This window comes from Salvelinus fontinalis, chromosome 3 (assembly GCF_029448725.1).
Source record: "Salvelinus fontinalis isolate EN_2023a chromosome 3, ASM2944872v1, whole genome shotgun sequence".
NCBI lineage: Eukaryota > Metazoa > Chordata > Actinopteri > Salmoniformes > Salmonidae > Salvelinus > Salvelinus fontinalis.
The window spans coordinates 2538998-2563951 of NC_074667.1; the positions used below are offsets into that span (position 1 = coordinate 2538998).

The window sequence follows — 24954 nt, forward strand, 5'->3', positions numbered from 1 at the left end:
AAGAGGGCCAGATAAATGGGGTGGGGAGTAAGAAGTATGGGTGGTGAAAACGTCTCTCGATGGCTCTCTAATCTGATTCCCATTCATTTAATACCCATAATATGCCTTATAATGATACTGTACTTCATTAATGAGAAGACAAAATAACATAATAGCTCTATTGAGAGTTCATGTAAAATAGTCACAAAATGTTTTGTCACACCAAACATTACTAGTAGGGGGAAACCTTAATCGTATCATTCTTATCATTGATCTGGTCCTCTATGGTTATTTTTGTTTTACTCATGCTTTTCCAATCCTAGACATTATTTATTAACCCCGCACAATTTAATACATTTAATCAATTGTATTTGTGAATTTAACTAAAAGTATCAGACAGAAAGCAAGAGGCCAGGCCACTAAGAATTTAAAGAGCCAGTGCAGTCAACATGTAATTTTCCTGTGTTTTATATATATTTATAACCAATGAGGTTGGAATAATATGAATCTAAAGGGAACCATCGCGCTGTCCCAGAAGCTTGGCTGGTGCGTAAACGCCGTGAATTCAGACAAACAAAAAGGTGTAGCATAAAGATTAGGCCTCTTAATATTTTTTAAAATGATTTTAACTGCATTAAGAATAGCGTACACAGACTTTTTGCTTTACAGCCTTCTTCAGTGTGTAGGTACAGATTTATTTGAATTCAAAACAGCTTTTTTTCAGGGAACAACTGATGAGTAGCAGGTGCTTTTAATCAGGGATGTGTCTTTTCTGGTCTACCTGTATATAAACAAGTTAGTCACAAAGAAATACAGAATTATAAGGTATGAGAGCGGGCACCAAGGACAATTCAATTGCTTTAGGTGTCTGCTCAGTTGAATACATGATATCAATTCACGAGATACCTTTCCACAAAGGATATCAAGCTCAGCCGTCCATAAATATGTGGGGCTAACTCATAAACGATATGCAAAATCTGTAAGTTCAGTGTTCTTGTAACAGTCTAAATGGCCAATAGGAAGGAGGTGAAATATTAATCTACCCTATAGTGAATAGAATTAACTAATGAAAAAAAATATGAACTAGCCATTTGGAAACATTTTCCTTTATCTAAATAGACCTATGTGTTTAACACACAAACTTCAATATCACAAACGGGAAATAAAATGACACCATTACTCTTACACCAAGGACAGCTTTCTGATGTTGGTCGGTCTATTTTTCATTCCACCCTGCACACATCGGTCTGTCTTCCCCCAGCCGATAACAGCACATCGAAACTCGTGTCACGTAGTTTGATGGACGATTATGGGTGAGAGATATGAGCAACGTTGAATAATCAATCCATGGTAAATTATCACTCATCAAATGAAAATGTTGCGTGTGCTTCAGATGGCCATATCAGTCCACTAATACAGGACTAGTAAAGGCCCACCCACTTTTATTAATACAAAAAACGTTCTAATTTGCCAGGGGGTGATGCAACACCCTCTTTTTTGATTTAAAAAATAAATAAATGTATTTTATTCATAATACAAAAATCAACTTACATTGCTACATCAAACATGTCTAGCAAACCAAACACAGGTATTTATATTTTTTGTATGTTTGAGCATTGTTAATACTGGTGATGCAACACCCTCAACATCCCTACTTCCCGCGGCTATGACATCATGCCGGCATCACGGTGGTCCTTCTCACAGGGAAAAAACGCCCACCTTGCACCCTATTTTTAATCGAGATACGATTTAATGATTTGCTATATACACTTGGACGTCATTGCGCTGACCGGCCATTTACTCAGACCAGAGATCCCTCGATATAGCCACTGAGGACATCCATGAGGAGTTGGAAAGCCAACACATCTTAGACCGCTGCTCCCGAGTGATGCAGCAGTCTAAGGCACTGCATCTCAGTGTTAGATGCATCACTACAGACCCTGGTTCGATCCCGAACTGTATCACAAGCGGCCGTGATCGGGAGTCCCGTAAGGCGGCGCACAATTGGCCCGCCGTCGTCCGGGTTAGGGGAGGGTTTGACCGGAGTAGGCCGTCATTGTTAAAAACAAAAAAATCTGAATTGACTTGCTTAGTTAAATAAAGGATTTCGATGGACTCATGCGAGAGGGGTTTTATACGGATCACTTGCGATGGAGTTTGCCAGGCTATCGCATTGCAGTTTTTTTGATTGCTTAGGCACCATCTTTTAAACTATAGGCTATTTTTGCTGAACTCTACACACTAACCACAAAACCTTACACCAAACCAGCAAGACGTTATAAATCTTTTGCAAAAGCAAACAATTCTTGCAAAACTCTTCAAACTCTTTAAAAGAAATGTGTTTTTGCATCAATACAGTACACACAAACCATCATTTCAAGAAGCACACGAAGCACCAACTACGCACTGATGGTATAAATAAAAAACACTTGTGGCTTTTGCTTTTTCTGTGTGCAGGGTATAGCAGTTTGCAATAACGTTTTGTCATACATGTTGTAAACACACACACACAGGTATCCAAATGTGTAACGTATGGATGTGTATTCCGAACATAACTATCAATACAAATAAGGAGGAAAATGTTTAAAAAATGTTCTCAAAAACATTTGTGCTAGGGAAAAAAAGAACATAAAAATATGAGGCTACATCTCGCCTTCTTTGTGGGTCGGGCCATGAGACTTCATCCACATCACACGCGATGTTGTCTTGAGCTAGGCCGCATGGAAAGTATCGCCTGGAGTGCCGTACCCAGGCCTGGCGTGACCCCTGATCCATGTCCCCACAAGCCTCCTCCAATGCCTGTAGAAGGGCTATGCGTTGGTGCGGCTGGCGATCATACACTTTCCAACGCCATGCAGAGAACAATTCTCCAATAGGATTCAAGAACGGAGAGTATTGAGTGCGATGAAAAGTGGGTGGGTGACCTGTGAACCAATTGCGGACCACGACAGCCCAGTGGAAACTAACATTGTCCCAGATGATAACTTACCTGGGCTACTCTGGCCCCTGGCCATTAGAGATTAGTCTGTTGTGGAGGGTTTCCAGAAATGTGATGTGTGCAGTGTTGTATGTGCCTAGGATTACATGATGGTGAAGGACGCCGTTTTGACTAATAGCCGCACACATTGTTATGTTGCCACCACGTTGTCCCGATACGTTGATGATGGCACTGTGTCCGATTATATTTCTGTCGCGGCCCCTTGTTTTTGCAAGGTTGAAAACTGCCTCATCCACATGTATTAGTTCATGATGCACTGCATCTGCTTCTAGCTCCGTGACTCTCTGAAAGAGACAAGACAACAATGTAGCACAGTAGGAAAAGACAGGGATCAGTCAATATGATGTAGCACCATACACTTCCAGATCCAGTACCAATGATAGGATAGTATAGTTTACCTGCACATATTCATATCTCAGTTTCATATCTCTTTTACATGGTCTGAGTTTATTTCGAAAGGGACTGCTTCATCCTAATTCTATTGCGTTTCAGTAGAAGACAGTGCAGAGAGATTCACTCTGTTGACGTTTTGGAATATGGTGTTATCTACCATTATGTGGTCCTGCAGGTCTCTGAGTCTGATGCAGTTATTTGCAATGACCACAATGTGGGTCTCCTGCTCTGGGGTGAACAGTCCACCTCTTCCATCAGATACTGGTTTTCTTGCAGTTCTGTAAAAACAATTGAGTGGTTTTAGTGATAGATCCTTCTCATTATGAAAGTTCAGTACATATTACTGTACCAGTAAGATTACAGCACTTACAGTTACTGACCGGTTCTCCTTTCGAAATACCCGGATGATACCTGCAGCAGTATAGCGGCTCAGATTTGGTTGAACCCGTTGCCCAGGCTCCCCCATGCTCATCCCATGGCTGACAACATGATTTCATCAGTTCTTGTGTTCCTGACTCCCCTTCCTCTTCCCCTTCCCCGTCCTCTCCTTCACCCCTGTCCTACTTCACCTCTTCCTCCTCCTCCTCTTACTTCTTCACCTCCTCGTCCTCCTCGTACTCCTCCAGTTCTCACCCCTCTTACTCTCTGTCCAATATTGGCCTCCATTGTTGTCCAAACCAAATGTTTACCTGTGGCCTATTTATAGTGCTCAAGCTCTGATTTGTGTGAACTCATTATCTAAAAGTGTTTTCCCATGTGTCAACGTGGAAAGGCAATTGGCGAAATAGTGTAACAATGTAGAGACCAATGTTTACAGTTTTGCTAGAAGTGTGTTATTAAATTGCAAACTGAGTGTAAAGCAGTAGGTGGTGTTAACAATTTTGCAAAAAGTGTGTTATAAAATGACAAACTCAGTGTAAAGCAGAGAACGTGCATTCAGTTTGGCATTCTTGGCAAAATGCATCGGCTACACGTGTTAACGGTTTCAGAGATAGTGCTTCAAGAATCGCTGTTAAGTGTTTAAGCATTCAGAAAAAAACTGTAATCACACATTGGAGTGTGAAAAGGCTCCAGTCTAAAGTCAAGAGACAGTTGAAGTGTTGGCCACCACATTCTTATGGCAAACAACGGCAGATCAAAAACATGCAAAAGAAAGGAGAGGTGATAAGAAGAGATTGGTTCATGCGTAAAGGCGCATACCCCACTGACTGCACCGAGGAGGATAACACTGTGTCCGATCTAGCTTTAACGACTCTATTTTATATCATGGATATATTTTCACAAATACTCATTTCTGCATTTCACGTTTCACATTTGTGATTTGCTAAATGTAATCGACAAACAAAACTGTTCAAATGGATTACATTGTGGTGTTTTTATTCAAAGACAAATGACAGTAACTGTTTCCTGGAGTAAAATGCATTGTATTTCTTATTAAAGTATATTCCTTCCTACTTTAGTCCAACATGGCAGGAAATGGTCACTGAGGTCAACAAAAGAACAACATAATAGGGAGTTTTAGTTTTAATGGGTGCAACAGTCAAAGAAAGGCTACAGGGCTTTTGGGAGAGGACACCCAAATACCATCTCTCATATGTTAACCCCCCCCCCCCCATTTCATCAACTTTCTTTGCATTACAATTCGAAAAATAAATAAAAAAAATCCCCCAGAACATATAGAAGATCAAATATACAGTTTGGTTTAGCAGTAGTGTTTTAAACATTGCATTAAGTGTTATAATATTCATCGAACACACTACTTATCCGTTTCTACTTGTCAGATTTGAATACAGCAAAACAGTGATGGAAAAAAAATCATACAGGTGTTAGCAATCACAGAGTGTGTGAGGAGAATTTCAGTATGTGGAGTATTAAAATGGTTAGAAATGGTTATGTCATAACCGAATGATTACCATTATATCAACTGACTGTACAATACTTCTCTATAAAACTGTTGACCGTTCTCTTCTTAGAGATCGCCAACCAACCTTAGAGTACACACTAATACTGACTGAGATGAGATTGTACTTTATTCATCCTCAAGGGGAAATTAGTTTGGATTGTAATCTCTTCTCAATAGCTGATAAGGAATCAGCCAGTGACCCCTATAGATAACAGACAGAAACAAAAATAGTATATTCTCGTCAACCAATACAATATCAACTTTCTAGTACAACTTTGAATACAGTCTTTTCCATTTGCTGAGGCAGTTGGTATAAACAAACGTTTAGTTGAGTCAATTCAGATTCTGTCTCCAAAATATTTATTGGCTTAATTTATTGACATGAAATCGAACGGCATGTGGGGGAAATGATCTCAGGAACACACTGGTTACGTTTTCAATCCAAATAAAATAGAGTTTTCCTTTAAAAACACAATCTACACTTTTACGTTGTCTACAGTTGACCAGCAACTGCAGCAAAATAATAATACAAAATGCTACAGAAAAATATATTCACTTATATAATTTGATATAATTGTATTTCTTATTTCAAAAAAGCACTCGCACATCTGAGTTATCTGGTTGCAGGTGCGAGGGAATATGATAACCTCAAAGAAAAGAGAAACCTGCACATTGCTCTTGCTCTTATTAAAGCATAATATTTCAAAATAAGTAATACCAGCAAGAGCAGTGTGCGGGTTTCTCTTTTGTTTGAATCTAATGGCATTGCAAATGGCAGTTAGGTTGTAGACGCAAGAGTATGCATGTTGATATGATGTCCATACTGCTGCAAGCCATTCTTCAATTATCTTATAGGGGTCGCCAAATCCACATGAAGGTCCAGCCAACCATCGCAAAGCATCTGTTTAGCTTCTTCACACATCACACCAGGACAACTGGGCACAGACGTCAATTCAATGTCTATCCACGTTGCTTCAACGTATTTTTTTTTTAAATGACGTGGAAACAACGTTGATTCAACCAGTTTGTGACCAGTGGGGTGGCTCGATTCAATCCATATCGCTGTAGTTCAAAGTTATAGCGCGATTTGATTTAATGTTCCCACGTTTATGGAGACTGCATTCATGGTAAACTGCATTTGTCGGTTCAATCAGAAATTGCCTTTAAATTTCAAGCATGCTAAATGCAGGTTGGCATTTATTGTCATGAATCTTGCCATGGAGTCAGCTCTGCAGAGTGGTCACTAGCTGGAACAGCCACAAAGTCATAAAAACCTAACCCTAAACTTACCTCTAAATTTAAACACACTGCTAACCCGAATGCCTAACCCTAACCTTAAATTAAGACCAAAAAGCTACATTTAGTCTTCATGAATTTTTACGAAATAGACCATTTTGTCTTTGCAGCTGGCCCATCTAGCGGAAATCGCTCACTGCTGCCCCCAGGGCAAGACTCATGACAATAAACGTCAACCTTCCGCTATAGCGCTGAATTTCGGCGATACGGATTGAATCGAGCCCCAGAAGTAATGTAAAAGACAACTGAAGTAATGTAAAAGACATCCCATTCTATGTGTTGACATAGATAGAAAGAAGCAGCTCTGGATTTGATTCTGGGTGCCGGTACTGTTTAAATTCAGGTGCATGGGCTCCACAATACCTTTGAGCTAATATTCTATAAGAGGAACAGGAGCTCAAGCAGCAGAACATTTGAGGTGCCGGTACTCAGCTCCGATGAGCTCCTGCCCAAGTCAAGCACCGGAAAGGAGCAGAAGTTCTGCGTTCTCTAACCAGGTCCCAGTGTTAGAAGAAGACACAGTCAGATACATTGACTTCTGCAAGAGGAGCATGCATGTACATTTGTCCTTGTAACGAAAACAGACAGTGAGGATGTGATGTAAGAGAACTTCCTGGTCCGATGACCTCACAAAAGAGCCTGGACAAGGGTGTTTCTTAAAAAGTAGACTTCAGGCCCCAGTCATACTACTAGAAACTTCAGTCAGTTCTCAGAGCACACGTATCAGAGTATGGAGGGCTCTGCGGCGGCCATTTTGTGCTCCTTCTTTAGGAAACACAAAGTCCAAGCTGACTCGACACTGGACTTGACCAACCAACTCCTGACACTCACGTGCCGTATCCCTAAAAAGAGAGTGAAATGCAATGCAGACACCAGACACTTCTCTCCACACCTGCTTCCTCTTTCTGTCTACTTTTAGAAGAATAGGAACTACTTTTTCCATTGAGTAGTCTAGGATCCCTTCACAACACACAGCAACATTCTCTGACCCTATAGTTGAAATATACAGTGCATTTTTTTCAATTTCCGCCATTCACTACCATTCTACGGATACACGTGTACGGTGTCCATATTAGGACATCCTCAGTATCACCATTCAATATCATTCCATCATAACCGTGTGGTGTCCATATTAGGACTGCCTCAGTCTCAGCAGTCAGCTATTGTACTTGTTCCATCATCCATCAGTGTTCTCTCAGGTCTATGTGTTCTGATGTATGAGTCTGAATTGTCCCTGTATGTATTTGTACACTAGTGAAAAATCCAATGTCCCCTCTAGGGATCAATAACGTTTAATTTAATTTCAATTAAGTTTCATTCATCCAATTGGCTAGGCAGTAGGCAGTTGCCATTATGCTGGTTAGCTGGGATAGCTGGTATACACAGGTTAAGGTTGGGCACTCTGCGGTAGACAAAATGGAAGGGTTGCGAGTTTGGGTGGCTGTGTATCTCTGCTTTGATTCGCTGGGGGTGTGTGTCCGGGGCAAGCTGCTGACTGGTTGCCTCAGTGATGAGAAAGAGGGCGTGGTTCTCCGGGTCATGAACTTTGAACTTGTAGGCGCAGAGCGAGCATACTTCTTCGGTGGTGGAGTACGGGTGGACTAGGAGGGTTTTGGCTGTGCAGCCACTGTTGACTTCTTGTAAGGCGACTCGCAGGTAGTTCTAAAGGAGAAGGAATACAAGGAATGTGATACAGGTATCATTGATACAAATATACATGTCTGCAAACATGCAAAACAGATGTAAAATATACACATGCAAAAATACATCGTAGAAAATGACCCAAAGAGAGACAGAGAACATAACACGGATATCAGTTATATGCAGGTGCTCATGCAGGATCAGAACTGAGACACAAATACACAGGAATGTGTGTTTTTTTGTAAGACACACAGGGAGAAAGATGAAATAGCTCTAATACAACTCTATAGCCTCTATTATTTGTATGGCGTTTACAGAAAGACACAGCCATTTCAGAGCGAACAGAGAAAACCAAGACAACATGTCATTAGTGCACAATCACATGCATTAGATTAGTCCTATCTCATCTACCTATCAGCTTCCTTCTCAATATCACTCCCTTCTTGACCATCCCTAACCCGGAAATCAAACACATATTTTTCTTCCAAAATTGTCTTCATAGTTCCAGATCATTTTTGAATACAGATCCAGATACAGAGGGATAGTCTCCGCATGTCACCACCGGCGCTTCTCATGCAGATTGGTGTTGAGTGAAGTTGCCCCTTGACGCTAATCTTGGGTCAGTTTTGCATTTCCCCCCACTAATGGTTAAGGTTAGGATTGGGGGAAAGAAAGCTGATCCTAGATCTGTACTTAAGGGAAACTTCACACCGGAGCCATGCAGATTCAGTCTCCCCCGTGTCGGGGGAGGCGTTTTAGGGGGGGCGTTCTTTCAAACTCACTGCCTGGGGGTCAGATGGGGTTCAGGGCGATACCTGGAAGTCGTCCACGGAGGGTGCCGTGCGCTGGGCGGTGCGTCGGCGGTGCCACTGGTGCAGGGTGTCTCTGGCCTCGGAGCTGAGGACCCTGGCTGCCTGTTCCTCCTGGAAGTTCTTGATGAGAGCCATGGCCCCGTACGCACTGGTCAGGTAGTAGCCACCTGGGAGAGGGAAGGTTGGGGAGAAGGGGAGAAGGGGAAAGCAGGCAGGGAAGGAGGAGACCCAGGAAGAAAAATATAATACATGTCAATATGGGCATGCTGTAGTTTGACTGTGGACGTGTTAATGTGTCAACGAGGCTATACGAGGTGGAAAAGGACGTATACGGTTTATATGTTGGTGAAGAATACATTCTGGTGTAAACGTGAGTATATCGCATTGCACTCCTACAGTGGGTTTGGGACTGAGAACAGGACACTGGACTAGAGGAAGTGCCCTGGTAAGATAATCATCAGGAAGCCACTAACTAGAGGGACAATACCTTTTCCAAGGGAACCCACCCACACCTTATGAACATTCCAATTCACATTGTCTTCCTGTGGAACAAACTTGTTTCCTACCAAGCCTGCCTTCCAGTCTGGGCTTGAACTTGACCTGTAGTCACCCTGCACGACCTGAACTAACACATATGCATGGTTATGAACTTGATTTTGAGATAAATTGCCTGTTTATTGCAGAAAACAACGATGTTAGGGAGAGTGTACCAAGATTCTAGATTTCATTTATTATAGACCTGTCTAGATCTAATATTACTGTGAGTTAAAGTGAGGTAGGGCTGCGTTTTTACTGTGGTTTATGATACGGACACACAGGAGAACTGACCAGATTGTGTTGTCCTGACCCAAGTTCCTGAAGTTGGACTATGATTGGGCCAGGCAGATCTATTGTCAGTCCAGACACTGCCTCCTGTGCTTGTGTGAAGGTGAAATCTGTCACCACAAAACCTTGCAAGACGGCTAGTTCACTGGTTCGCTTAGCAGCATGACACAACACGAGCTTGACTCATTCTGATAGATCAATGTAGAGATAGATCAGTTGGAGGCGAGACAGACAGGTAGACCTCCCCTCTTCAATGATCAGTCCAGGTAAACTGTATACCGTGGCATTGAATCCAGTGTCATTATGTGATGGTAGACCTACCCTCTCCATGCAGCAGTGAGGGGTCCAGCAGCTCCATCATGTAGAGGATCTCAGTGTCCAGCTGAGGCATGTCACACTGGGCCAGGACATAGGTCAGCATCGGTAGGAAGTCATCTGCTCCGTACATCCTCCCTGAGAGAGAGAGAGAGATTATTATTATTTTTATGTTAATATTGTACATCTCCAAAGTAAGCTTTGGCAATATGTACATTCTTACGTCATGCCAATAAAGCAAATTGAATTGAAGGGAATTGAGAGAGAGAGTGGAGAGAGAGAAGAGAGAGCGAGAGAGAGAGAGAGAGAGAGAGAGAGAGAGAGAGAGAGAGAGAGAGAGAGAGGCATGTCACAATGGGCCAGGACGTAGGCCAGCATGGGCTGGAAGTCATCCTCCCTGTACATCCTGCCTGAGAGAGAGTTACACAGCGGGGAAAGGCAAGGTGTGGTATAGGAAAGGTGTGGTCAGATGAAAACACACACATGAACACACAAACACACACATGAACACACAAACACACACATGAACACACAAACGAACACACAAACACACACATGAACACACAAACACACACATGAACACACAAACACACAATAGAATTTCAATATAAAAAATATGTTTTATCAAACAGAAGAATTAAGAAAAAGTGCTTTTTAGTTTCCATCCTAAATTTACTGAATTTAAATGGAATTGATCCTAATCTTGCGTAATAGACAACCAGGTACACTATAGACAAATATGTAGAACTTATTCACACTCTCTGCACATGCACCCTCCCTCCCAAAACACATCCTCCCCCCAATCCCACCTACCTGAGTTATCCTGCATGATGGTGTAGATGAGTTTACACACTCGGAGAAGCAGCGACACCTTCTTATCCGGGGAGTACATCTTCCTCATGTTGTGGAACTTGTGGCGGATCTTCTCGATGGCCATGAGGTCAGGGGGCACGGCCCCGTCCACACCCAGGTCCTGGGGCCTCCGGGTCTTAGCCAGGGCCAGGTTCTCCCTCAGCTGCTGCCAGCCTCCACTGCTCACCTAGGAGGAGAGGAAGGAGGAGAAGGTTTTGAGCGTAGATATTTAGCTATTAGAAGTGACAAAGCCCCAATGCTTAAATGGGAGAGGAGAGAGAGGAAGGTCAAGGTTATGGTTATAGATATAGAATTACTAGACAAACAAGGTTATGAATCATCATCATGGTCATGATCGTCATCTATTAATTATATTTATATGATCATTGTTCCTTCTATTTATTCTATTTCTATCATAGAAATGTAATTACTAGAAGGGGAGAAAACCTCTCAGACCTGTGGTTACGATGACATCAACTTCAGGATTCTCCACAGTGTAAACACTGCATATAAAATATATCCTGTTAAAAGACATGAGCTCCTTGACTAACGTTCTACTAACTTTCAGAATCAACCATGATTCTAACAGGTGCTGCAATGGAAAACCAAGCTCACCTGGAAGTCGTGCAGGGCCACCTCCACTACGCCCTTCAGCGGCTTCAACACACATTTGTGCATGGCCTTCTCCAGGACAGTGTCTAGAGATAAAACACAGACACATTGGGAGTTAGTGACCGCTTCCCCACACTGGCTTGTAAGTGCACCCACTAGCCCATATTGTGTAGTCAACTGAGTTCAATCAATCTAAACTGGATCAAGACACACTGCTGTGTGCAGTGCTTTCTTCATCTTTCTGGAGTTCAATCAATGTTTCACACAATTAGGAGGATGTGGTAAAACTCCCCGTTACATAAGAGCTTCACATTTAAACGTTTTACAGCGATGAATCTCATGCATCTGCAAACGCGTTTCCGCAATAAAACGGTAAACGTGAACGCTACAAAACGTCATGCAGTAAAATAAATACCATCCATAACAATTAACCTCAACTGACCCAGATGCAGTTTGACCGTGCAATGGCATTTTATTGTGCAATGGTGCGTACGCTGTGAAGAGCTACTTCCACTGTCGCGCCCTAGAACATAACCCAGACATAAACATAGCTGAACTTGCACACTAACAGACATCAAAAGCCTCAAGATCCTCAGGAGAATAAAGAATACGTCCTTGAACACAAACCACACCGTTTGATAAAACAATAGCCTACATCCATCACGTAGGCTATTCTATTATTTTTCATCTGACCTCAAACTGTATAAAATCAGTGTCAGCGAAGCGGTGCAGCCTGTTTTCAAGCAAATAACTGTTTCTCGTTCATTGCTGCTGATTAACTAGCGGTGACAGAGCCCATGAACCGTAGCCGGCAGCTGGGAACTGAGCCATAGTTTTTATCGATTATTTCAACGGGCTATTCTTATGTTATAACCTCATTAACGTGTGTATACATTTCCATTTGTTCACGCCACTTTATCATGCAAAGCCTTCATCCAAATTAATCTAGTGGCCTGTTGTGTGGAAAGCCTGAGAGTAGCAGAAGTCTAGACAGGAGGACTGCTTTATGGTGTTTGACATGAGCAATGCTGGGTTTTCCAGGAAAACAGAGCTGGGAGAAAGAGAAAGAGAGAGAGAGAGAGGCACAGAGAGCTTGAGAGAGAGAGAGAGCTTGAGAGAAAGAGAGAGAGAGAGGGGAGTACAGAGAGAGGTACAGAGAGCTTGAGAGAGAGAGAGATAGAGAGAGAGAGAGAGAGAGAGAGAGAGAGAGGGGTGGGGAGTGTACAGAGAGAGAGGGGGAGTGTACAGAGAGAGAGAGAGAGGGTGTACAGAGAGAGAAAGAAAGAAAGAAAGAAAGAAAGAAAGAAAGGTTAGAAAACTCCCCACTCCCTACAGACTACACAGCACTGTATTCTTATACGTAAAGGAGCCCGTTTAGCAAAGCAATGTCAACCAAGGTAAAAACTGTGTAGCGTTTTACTGTCGGCTACATCTAATAAAATAAATCTGATTCTGAATACATGGAGAGGTCGGTAGATTATTAACATGGACTCGAGAGCTGGATAAACACACACTGGTTAATAGTTCATACACATGAAGTAAACACACACACTGGTTAATAGTTCATACACATGAAGTAAACACACACACTGGTTAATAGTTCATACACATGAAGTAAACACACACACTGGTTAATAGTTCATACACATGAAGTAAACACACACACTGGTTAATAGTTCATACACATGAAGTAAACACACACAATGGTTAATAGTTCATACACATGAAGTAAACACACACACTGGTTAATAGTTCATACACATGAAGTAAACACACACACTGGTTAATAGTTCATACACATGAAGTAAACACACACACTGGTTAATAGTTCATACACATGAAGTAAACACACACACTGGTTAATAGTTCATACACATGAAGTAAACACACACACTGGTTAATAGTTCATACACATGAAGTAAACACACACACTGGTTAATAGTTCATACACATGAAGTAAACACACACACTGGTTAATAGTTCATACACATGAAGTAAACACACACACTGGTTAATAGTTCATACACATGAAGTAAACACACACACTGGTTAATAGTTCATACACATGAAGTAAACACACACACTGGTTAATAGTTCATACACATGAAGTAAACACACACACTGGTTAATAGTTCATACACATGAAGTAAACACACACACACGTCCCTCTACACTTCCTTACTGCTGGTTTCCTGTCTCCTTTCAGGACTGGCCTTGGCTCCTTGGTATGTTGGGCAATGTTTGTTATGTTGCTATACCTCCTCTGTAAGCCTTGGGCTACACTGTAAGGCTTGGGCTACACTGTAAGCCTTGGGCTACAATGGGCTACACTCCTTAGAAAAAAGGGTTCCAAAAGGGTTCTTTATGGAGAGATAGGGTTCTACCAAGAACCAGTTTGATCAGAAGAACCCCTTTTGGAAGACAAGGGTCCTTTGTAAGCCAAATGGTTCTACCTACAACCTTTAACATCCTAAATTGTTTTTGGAAGAAAGGGTTCTTTGATGTTTCTTTGGAAGGCAAGAAGGGTTCTTCATAGAACCAGCTGTCCTTCATCACTGTTAGGGGACCTTTATACTGAAGAATGTGTCTAGTTTTTTATGATTTGCTTTTGGTGTATTGCCGTGTATAATAACACATATATTATTGTGTATATGAATATGTGGTTTAATGTGTTTATTGTATTTTGATGTGTATTGTGGTGCTCTACAGGGCTCATCTGGAAAAGAGACCTTGGTCTCAGCATTGACTCTGTCAAAATAAAGGTAAAAACAAATACAAAAAATACAAAAAATAATAATATACTATTTCCCAGCATGCTCTATTGCAGGGAGATTTTCAGAATAGTTCGTTTTACTGTAATATCTGTGTTTTTGCATGTACAATGATTGGTTGATACATTTTATGCTACACAAAGATAAATAACATATCGTTTTTTAAACATCCAATCTGTACCCGATACTGAGATGGTTGTTCCAGTTTAGATGATTTTGGTACTCTCCGTATTCAATCTTGCCTACCCTAGCAGTCATTCTGAATGCAGGTTGCAGGTGATTAACAATTCCACTTGTTGGATATCGTAACTCTGGCTGAATTCCAATAGAAATTAAAGATCACTTTGCAAGTCAGCATAATGTGACTTGCAGGCCTGTAAACCAGGAGATTAATAACACCACTGTGTTAGGGTATAACTAGGCCCTCAAAGAAAAGCCAAAGACTTCTAGAACTAACCCAAGATAGACCAGAGACTGTCGTTTCCAATAGGAGCAAATTCATCATAATGGACAGAAACAAGCAAGGAGGTGGGCAGAGCCAAGCATGAGCTAGTGAGATCCTATTGGCGCGTTCTAGCATTCATTTGCATATTTCCGTTAGGGAACGCCTACTCCGTGAAGTGCGTGTGTGCAATAACGCCATTCGCCTTTGCACTCCTTCTAAACAACAACATATTTTACAACTTTAGCAAATGGGAAAGTCTACAAAATGCAGTCCACTCTGTTTGTTCCAGATTCCAGTTTTGGAAACAGAAAACTGTATGGAGATCAAATGTTTCATCAATGAGAAAATTTGCAGAATGTTGGCCAAAATCCATCTCGCTTTATCTTCTCCCACTGCCGGCCACTGGGCTTCCTCTGATCACCATATTTGGTAGTGAGTGGAAACGCCAACCGGATGCTTCACATTTATACATCCGGTGAAATATCTGACTCATTGTTCTATTTGTGGAAAGGCCTTATGATATACACTACCGTTCAAAAGTTTGGGATCAGCCTATACAATGAATCATACCATGACTCTACTCATAGGTCACCTACACTACCGTTCAAAAGTTTGGGGTCACTTAGAAATGTCCTTGTTTTTGAAAGAAAAGCACATTTTTTGTCCATTAAAATAACATCAAATTGATCAGCAATACAGTGTAGACATTGTTAATGTTGTAAATGTCTATTGAAGCTGGAAACGGCTGATTTATTAAACAAATATCTACATAGGTGTACAGAGGCCCATTATCAGCAACCATCACTCCTGTGTTTCAATGGCACGTTGTGTTAGCTAATCCAAGTTTATAGTTTTGAAAGGCTAATTGATCATTAGAAAACCCTTTTGAAATTATGTTAGCACAGCTGAAAACTGTTGTACTGATTAAAGAAGCAATAAAACTGGCCTTCTTTAGACTAGTTGAGTATCTGGAGCATCAGCATTTGTGGGTTCGATAACAGGCTCAAAATGGCCGGAAACAAAGAACTTTCTTCTGAATCTCGTCAGTCTATTCTTGTTCTGAGAAATGAAGGCTATTCCATGTGAGAAATTGCCAAGAAACTGAAGATCTGGTACAATGCTGTGTACTACTCTCTTCACAGAACAGCGCAAACTGGCTATAGAATTAGGGTTAGGTTTGGTTTTAGATTTAGGTTTGGTTTTAGGGTTAGGTTTGGTTTTAGGGTTAGGTTTGGTTTTAGGGTTAGGGGTTTGGGGTTAAGGTTAGGGAAAATAGGATTTTGAATGTGAATACCTTTTTTTGTTCCCCACTTGGATAGTAAAACCAACCTGTGTGTGTATGTGTATGTGTGTCGGTGGGTGTCTGTGTGTGTTGACAGTCCTCTGGTTCCCTTTATAAACACACACTTGGTTACTCTACCTCCATGCTCACGCTTTACCTCAATTACCAGTAAAACTATAAATTTTACCCCCCCCCCCCTTACCTCAATTACTAGTAAATTGATCCAGTTTGGGCTTTTAAGTGACATTACGAGGATCTACACCCATTTCTCCCTAATGCATCTTATACATACAGTCTACACTGACATACTATGTCAACAGTGAGTGTAGGCGAGCACAGTCCAAACTTCACTTCTCTATTCCTGAGAGCCTTCCATAGCCTGCGGCTTTTACCATTACGTCAGTCTGTCTGTCTATACAGGAATCCCATTTGTGTTACTAGTCAGCTACCACTCCAACAACCACTTCTTCTCTGAACAATGCTTGGCTGTTGTTGTTTACAAAGAACAAGGGAAAAGAGACGAGTGTAAAATTATGGCTACATATTCATGCAAATACTTATTCAGCACAAACTCAATGAAAACCCTCTTTGACAACATTGGCTAAGTCAGCCTCCATCACAATTTCACTGTCAAACATTAGCACTTGCTTGCTTCAGCTCCGTGTTGTCAAAATGAGGATTTTGTAGCCTCCTCTAACTAGGCCTATTGTCTGTCATTAGTAAGTTCATACCATATTTGGTCCCACATTAAAAGAATCCCTGACATTTAGGGATTTTGGTTGGGAGATCATTGTCATTTTTGCCATTCCAATTGAACCACGAAAGAAGCTTGGCATTTGGCAGAACTGTGTGAATTTGTGCCAAGCTGGAGAGGCCAGGAATAGTTGACTGTAGGGAAGGGAGGGTACACTGGCATCTCACTGGCATCTCACTGGCATCTCCGTAACCCAACACTGGTTTCTATAACCAGTCTGTCACGTTCCTGACCTGTTTTCTGTTGTGTGGTATGTGTTTAATTGGTCAGGGCGTGAGTTTTGGGTGGGTAGTCTATGTTATGTGTTTTCTATGATGGGTTAATGGGTTGCCTGGTATGGCTCTCAATTAGAGGCAGGTGTTTGACGTTTCCTCTAATTGAGAGACATATTAAGGTAGGCTGTTTCACATTGTTGTGGGTGGTTGTCTCCTGTGTCAGTGTTTGTCGCGCCACACGGGACTGTCTCGGTTTATGTAGTCTGTTCCTGTTCGTGAGTTCTTCGTGTTTTATGTAAGTTCCATGTCCAGGTCTGTCTACTCCGTTTTGTTATTTTGTTAATTATTCAAGTGTATTTCGTTTTGTGTTTTTTCGTCTTGTTTAATAAATAATATGTCAAGTTACAACGCTGCGTCTTGGTCAAATCACCACTCCTCCTTTTCGTATGAAGAGGAGGAGGAATTCCGTTACACAGTCTGTCTTAACATGGACTAATAGGGAGCTCTTCGAATAGCTGGGCTAATTTTCATCATGTATATAGGTTAAGTCTTGACAGTTTATCACTGTAAATATGTTGTAAGTGGATTAGGTCACTGTGAAACTAGTTTTTAGGTGTTACTTCCCTATTAGAGCTGAAGTGGTCGGAGAGAGAGCCAACATGAGCAAATAATTGGGATATGAGAAACACACACAAACACACACTCATTCATGTGAAGTACATATGTATCTACCCACACACCAGCTTCCTTGTAGTCTGAGTTTCAATGATATGTACAGGAGGCTATAAGGACAACTCCCCCCCTACCCCACACACAATCCACACACACACTCACCTATCTGATCCTCGGGTATGAGTGATTCGATGGGTGGGTCCAGTTCGGAGCTCTGCGTCAGGTAGGCCTTCATCTGGGTCATGAACTGTCTGAGGGTCTGCAGGAGGTCTAAGCCTGACGTATGACAGCCCTTATTCTCCTGTACAAAACTGATATAATCCTGAACCAGGCATCCAAAGTAGGAACTCTTGTCCCTGGAGAGCTCTGCTATCCTCCTCACGGCTCGCCTTTCTGGGGTCATGAACGTGCTGAAGACTCCAGAAACTTTTCGGAAGCTCAGCGCAACTTTGACCCCGACTCCGACCCCTCTCCGGTGGGCTTTGAAGGGAGGACGAAGGCCCTGGTCCAGGTCGTTCTCCAGGCTGACGCCGTAGTCTTCCTCTTCTTCGTCACAGAGGTCTTCGTCGTCGCTGCTGTCATTGTTGTTGCCAAGGTGATGCCGTAATCTAAGAGGGGGGCTGGCGGGGAGGGAGAGGGGAGGGTGGGAGTAGTCCAGAGAATCTGAGGAAGAGGTGGAGATGGACATGTCGCTCAGCCTCCCCTCTTGTCCCTCTCGCCTGGGGGTCTTACCCGGAGGGCTGGGGGGGCTACCAGCACCATTTCCCACTATGGAGGGAGCGGGTATGGCCGGTGCCTGGCACGAGGGAAGCTTGGCACGGGACAGAGCCTTGGCGATAGTCTCGTCATCAAGAGCGATGTGGCACCGGTGGGCGTCGATGTCAGGTTTTTTGGAGTGTGGGGGAGGAGGGTGTTGAGGGTGATGGTGGGGCACAGGGATGGCGGCGCTGCTCGTCATCTTTTTGGAATGGCTGCTGTGCCTGGCACCCATGGGAGGGCGAGGGGTGGGGCGAAGGTTCTGATTGGATGAAGGCTGCAGTGGTTGCCTGGTGACAACAATGGCTGCAGGTGTTTTGGGCATGCTGCTCTTGGGCTTCTGGGATAGAGGGGTGGGGGGAGGAGGAGCTTGGCGGCGCTGGGAGAGGGAACGGGGGGGCGGGAATAAGAGGGAATGGGGAGGCGGGGGCCGAGGTGGGCGTGACTTCCTGTTCACGTTGGGGTCCGTGACAGGGACCGAAGACGTCCCACCGGTAGTTCCTGGGCTGGGGGTGGAGTGTGTGACGTAGGGGGAAGGAGAGGAGGAAGAGGATGGAGGGTCTTCCTCAAGCCGCCGGTGAGTCTGGAGGAAGAGGGGATTGACGAAGCAAAGAGCCCCGTTGGACTGGCTTCTCTCCAGGCGAGAGGAGGAGGAGGAAGGGGGATGAGCTGGAGGAACGCTGTGGTGGCGAGTCACACTCTGTTTCTCTTGTGTCCTCTCTGCACCCTGGTTGTCACCGTCTCTGTCAGGGCGCTGTGGTGGAGGGCGAGAGGGAGAGGTTGTCCTTCGCAGGCTGCCTAGAGCAGAGTGCCAGAATCCTAACAGGAGAGAAGAGATTAGGAATCATTAACAGAGTCCACACATTGTATACATTGAAAAACCTCCAAGAGCTGTCTAACCACAACCTGACCCAATAACACTCAACGTCATGATAATCATTCAAACAGACAGACAGACACCTTCATACCTTCATGCACAGACACATACCTTCATACACAGACACATACCCTCATACACAGACACATACATACCCTCATACACAGACACATACATACCTTCATACACAGACACATACCCTCATACACAGACACATACATACCCTCATACACAGACACATACATACCCTCATACACAGACATACATACCCTCATAAACAGACACATACATACCCTCATACACAGACACATACATACCCTCATACACAGACACATACATACCCTCATACACAGACACAAACATACCCTCATACACAGACATACATACCCTCATACACAGACACATACCCTCATAAACAGACACATACATACCCTCATACACAGACACATACATACCCTCATACACAGACACATACCCTCATACACAGACACGTACATACCCTCATACACAGACATATACATACCCTCATACACAGACATACCCTCATACACAGACATACCCTCAAAAACAGACACATACATACCTGCATACACAGACATACATACCCTCATAAACAGACACATATATACCTGCATACACAGACATACATACCCTCATAAACAGACACATACATACCTGCATACACATACATACCCTCATAAACAGACAGATACCTTTATACACAGACATACCCTCATAAACAGACACATACATACCCTCATAAACAGACACATACATACCCTCATAAACAGACACATATTTCCCCTCATAAACAGACACATATTTCCCCTCATAAACAGACACATACATACCCTCATACACAGACACATAGATACCTTCATACACAGAAACCTACAAACCTCCTAGCCCTAACCTTGACCCAAACACACACAAAAAATGCATAAACACCCACAGGAACTACCATCAACACCCCTTTCCCACTTACTTTATCCTCCAGTTCACTGACACATCCACAATATAGTGCAAGTAGCACTGTAGTTAGGCAGTCAACCTTTTAATATCCCTCTCTTTCTTTCTCTCTTTTCCTCTGTGATCCTACGCTCTTCTGAGGCAGCGGAGAACGTGGTGAGCTCAGCCCTGCATCGCCCAGCACTGATTCAAGAATGCTGTCCTGACAGACACACACCCAGAGGGACAGCGAGACGGACAGGGAGTCACACATGCAAATTCCACAGGGGAGGTGGGAGGAGTCTATACACTGGACAGGCCTACAGTAGTGTATAGGCCCTCCTCTTTCCTGATCGCCCTCTACCTCCCTTCTCTTTGACCGAGTTTCCTGCTGCAATGCAGGACATTGGTTTCCGTTACGATCGTCTCTTCTGTTTTTTCACTTGTATCGACTGAATCAGTCTATTGTTTGCTGGCATTTGGTACACAAGTCTCTGTGCTAACTCATCCAGACCAACAATCACACACTGAGAAATACTTTACAGAATAATGGCATTCATGTAATAGAATCTACAGACTGTTATAAATGATTCCGTAAGTTACTTTAGAGGACTGCGAAGGACGTTCTGTATGCATTGAATTCCACAAGCACACACACACACCCTCTGCACAGCAACGCACCTGGGACGGTAGAGAGCGACGGAGCTATGTCGGGCACCGCTTCAAAGGTCTTTTCACACCTCTCTAGTCTAGGGATGGAAGAAACTCGGTGGTATTGATGAAATGCCCACTTGAGAAACATGACCTCTGGAGCTAGACTGAGACAGGCAACTTCTCCCTGCTCTTTACCCTACCCAGAGTGCACTCATCCTGGGCTGGGTTTAGCAATGACCCCCCCCCCCCCCCCTCCGGGAAATAGTCTGGATGGATCTCCTTTACTGACAGTTCAAAGGACGTTTCTTCCTCCACTACTTTCTGAGCCTTGGACAGACTGTACCCAGAGCTAAATTGCATGTCGATAATGTATTCATAACCTTCAGTAATGGAGTATACTGCAACAAAGTGTGTCTGTAGTGAGTGAACAAACTCAATTCAGTAGGGGGAACCACGTCCGCTATTCCCTTCATGACCTCGAAGTTAATATGAATAATTAATGAACTACGTTGAAATGACTTAGCCGAGCCAAAGTCTGCTGCCCTTGGAAAAACCTTTGATAAAAATCTTGGTGCCTGCAAAACAATATCCTTTGTGCCCCCTGAGAGAGAAAATACCCATTATGCATTTCTGTACAGGATTTACCGCAGTGTTTTAGCTACAGACTGTTTTAGCTCAGCCTTTTTTGTAAAACACTGGCGACACACTGGTGTGGGTTTAAGTCTCCATGGAAATGCGGCACCAGAAAAGTCATATTTGAGAGGCTTCAAGATGATATGATTTGCTTTCTTGGTACCCTAGACGGACAGCATGTATTTCATTCACGTGTTTCACACAATAACATAGATGTCCTGAGACGTGTCTGCAAAGATTCCATGACATAGACAAAAATATCCATTTGAAATAGAACCTGTCCATTGGAGAAGAGAGTTTCCCTACATGATTGTGTCAGCATACTAAGAAAAGATCCTCATGTAGAGTCACGCTACATACTGCGCTGCTACTCCGCAATGCTCTTTTCTTATTTAGCACGTCACTTGTCAATTTATAACGGGGGCACTCTGACGGTAAACAAACAGAAGTGTTGACAGCGTCGAGCGCTTGCTTTTACCCGCCGTTACCCGTCGTCGTTCAGCCGCGGGGGTTACGTTTGACAGCTCGCACTCCAACATGTAGCCATGAGCGAAAGAAAACCAGGATAGCGGTACTTGACTGTACTGCTACAGAGGAGAGGCAGATAAGTGAGCCTACTAGGCAAACACGGGTTGAATCAAAGTTGTTTCCACATTACTTCAACACCAAAAATGTGAATCAACATGGAAAACTGATTGGATTTGCAAAAAGTAATCAAAGCCAGAGCATTTCGTTTTTTTTTCACACCATTTTTTACCTAAATCCAATGACAATGTGACATTTTTTGTTGATTTCACATTGAATTCACCTTGACAATTCAACCACATGTAAATAAAAACAACAGTAGACGATGAAGTGACGTTTGTGCTCAGTGGGAGCCTTATTCTCTTTAAAGCCTTTTTGATTGAGTCAAGTTTGCACATCAGATAATTCAGTTATGTAACAGTGCTTTATTTTGTTCAATATTCAAGTAAACTCCTGTAATTATTGGTACTGATACTTATTTTTGTCCTAAATTTTTTGTCCTAAATTTTTGTCCTAAATTAATTTATTTACTGACTCTCTCTCTCTCTCTCTCTCTCTCTCTCTCTCTCTCTCTCTCTCTCTCTCTCTCTCTCTCTCTCTCTCTCTCTCCCTCTCTCCCTCTCTCTCTCCCTCTCTCCCTCTCTCCCTCTCCTAGTGTAACCATGCATACACGAGGGGTCAGAGTAAGCCTGTGACTGGTGTGTGCCTGTGTGTGTTCGTGCCTGTGTGTATAATACTCCTGTCACCACACCCTCCTCCTCCTCCTCAGCCCTGAGTTATTCAGCCTGCCTGGAGGAAACTGACTCACACACTGGAGTTACAACAGAGGGAAACTAAGAATATCATGACAGAGTGACTAACTAAACCTGCCATGAAACCAGACCACACCGGTCAGCATGAGCTAACTAACATATAAAACTAATAGACGGTATCAGTAGCCGCAGCACCTGTACACATAGAAGTGTCACTCTGTGGAATGAGGGGCTTTTTTTACATTATCCATGTATGTACTCAAGGAGTCACAGCCCATTTGGATATACTGCCTTCAACAATATGAAATACATTTATAAATAAATACAATTATGCAGTTTCCTTCCATATCAATTTACTATCGGATAATTAATTGGCTTATAGCCCCCTTTTGGGGACATTCTCCACTTTTCAACATCATATTCATTAGTTTAGTCTGGGACTTCCCCAGAGTCAGATGAACTCGTGGATACCATTTGTATGTCTCTGTGTCCAGTATGAAGGAAGAGGTAGTTTCACTAGCTAATGCTAATTAGAGTTAATGCAATTGCTAACTAGAATTAGCGCAATGACTGGAAGTCTATGGGAACAGCATGCTAGCTGTTTTTCTAGACTTCCAGTTATTGTGCTAACGCTAGTTAGCATTGGCTTGCGAAACTACCTCTAACTTCCTTGATACCGGACCCAGATACATATAAATGGTATCCACAAGTTAATCTGACTTTGGGGAAGTAGATAAAGAGCCTCATTGCCAGAATCCCAAACTATCCCTTTAAGCAGAGAAGAAAATAGAGTTGATCACATTCTACCCATCTATTACTGTAGTACCTGCTCCTAGTTGGGCCACCTCCTCCAGGTCTTTCTGAGTCTTGGAAGCTGCAATGGCTTCTGGGAGATTCAGGGTGAAGGGAAGGACGTCCCTGAAAAGAGAAGAGCGAGAATGATCCAACTATGTCTATAATGTCCAACAGATATTCTGGAGGTTCCGAGAGTGGACTTTCCCAGTCTGTATCTCCTCCTGCTAGCTACGCCTGTGTTCTGTCCTCAGGGTGGGTGATGTCACAGGGTAATAGAAGTGGTTTGTCAAAGCAAACACAACAGCCTGAACACCAGAGCGACCGGAGCAGAGAGATGATGAAGAGAATGACATCACTGTGTTGTTACGGTCAACTCAATGCCAACTAACAGAGCCTTGAGGCCTCAGCTGGTGAATCTCTTCAGTAGCAATCACAATATGCTGACTAAAACATTCCTTTTACTGTCAAATTGAATATGCAAGTTATTGAGGATATTTTCCCTACTAGGTCACTTGTTATTAATGAACTTTAACTTGGGCCTAATGTTTTTTCCTAGTCACGTCAAGTGAATAAGAAAAACTCCTGCCGCTAATGATAGTAAAGTATATCATTATATTCTGTATTTTTCCAAGATTGAAACTGTGTTGTGCTGTGTTGGGCATTACTGGAGATTACTGGATATTACTGGATATTACTGGATATTACTGGGCATTACTGGAGATTACTGGATATTACTGGATATTACTGGACATTACTGGATATTACTGGGCATTACTGGGCATTACTGGATATTACTGGACATTACTGGACATTACTGGATATTACTGGATATTACTGGCACAGTGGCACAGTGGCACTACTTTCCTTTCATCTACTTCCCTGACCACAGGGGTTTTACGTCATTCCACTTGTGGGGTATTGTTGTATGTTTACTCTAAGTTGGTGTTTTGTCATTATTGGACATTAATGACATTACAGTTGTTTAATGTTTCGGTTTCTATTTCTCAGTTGAAACAAAGTTCTGACGTGTCTTTCGCTCTGAGCTGTCTGTCTTCCCAGCTGGCATGAAGCTGGTCTAAAACCAGAAGTGAGAAGTCGGCAGTTGAGACAAGCTATGTCCTGAGTGCTTACTGCTTACTTAACACATGGTACCCGATGGTAAATCTGCAGGTTATGATCTTGTGTACAATTTTTTACTTCGCTATGCTGCTCCCCAGATTGCAGCTCCACTGAAATACATATTTAATTG

General features: G+C 42.8%; 1 protein-coding gene across 3 annotated transcripts in view; it reads right to left on the reverse strand.

Annotated features, from left to right (window-relative positions):
• Positions 1-4720: 4720 nt before the first annotated feature.
• LOC129836088 (ras and Rab interactor 2-like) overlaps positions 4721-24954 on the reverse strand; it is a 46979-nt gene continuing 26745 nt past the window's right edge. For 2 of the 3 annotated variants that reach the window (XM_055901869.1, XM_055901878.1), the window contains 7 exons: positions 23737-23828; positions 17928-19340; positions 11630-11712; positions 10976-11201; positions 10169-10300; positions 9026-9189; positions 4721-8231 (listed from right to left, as the gene is read on the reverse strand). In XM_055901869.1, coding sequence (XP_055757844.1) covers positions 7884-8231; positions 9026-9189; positions 10169-10300; positions 10976-11201; positions 11630-11712; positions 17928-19340; positions 23737-23828 — 2458 coding nt within the window. In that variant the 3' untranslated portion in view covers positions 4721-7883. Of the gene's footprint in view, positions 8232-8992; positions 9190-10168; positions 10301-10975; positions 11202-11629; positions 11713-17927; positions 19341-23736; positions 23829-24954 lie in introns of all 3 variants that reach the window. The other variant, XM_055901887.1, reaches the window with a different exon arrangement.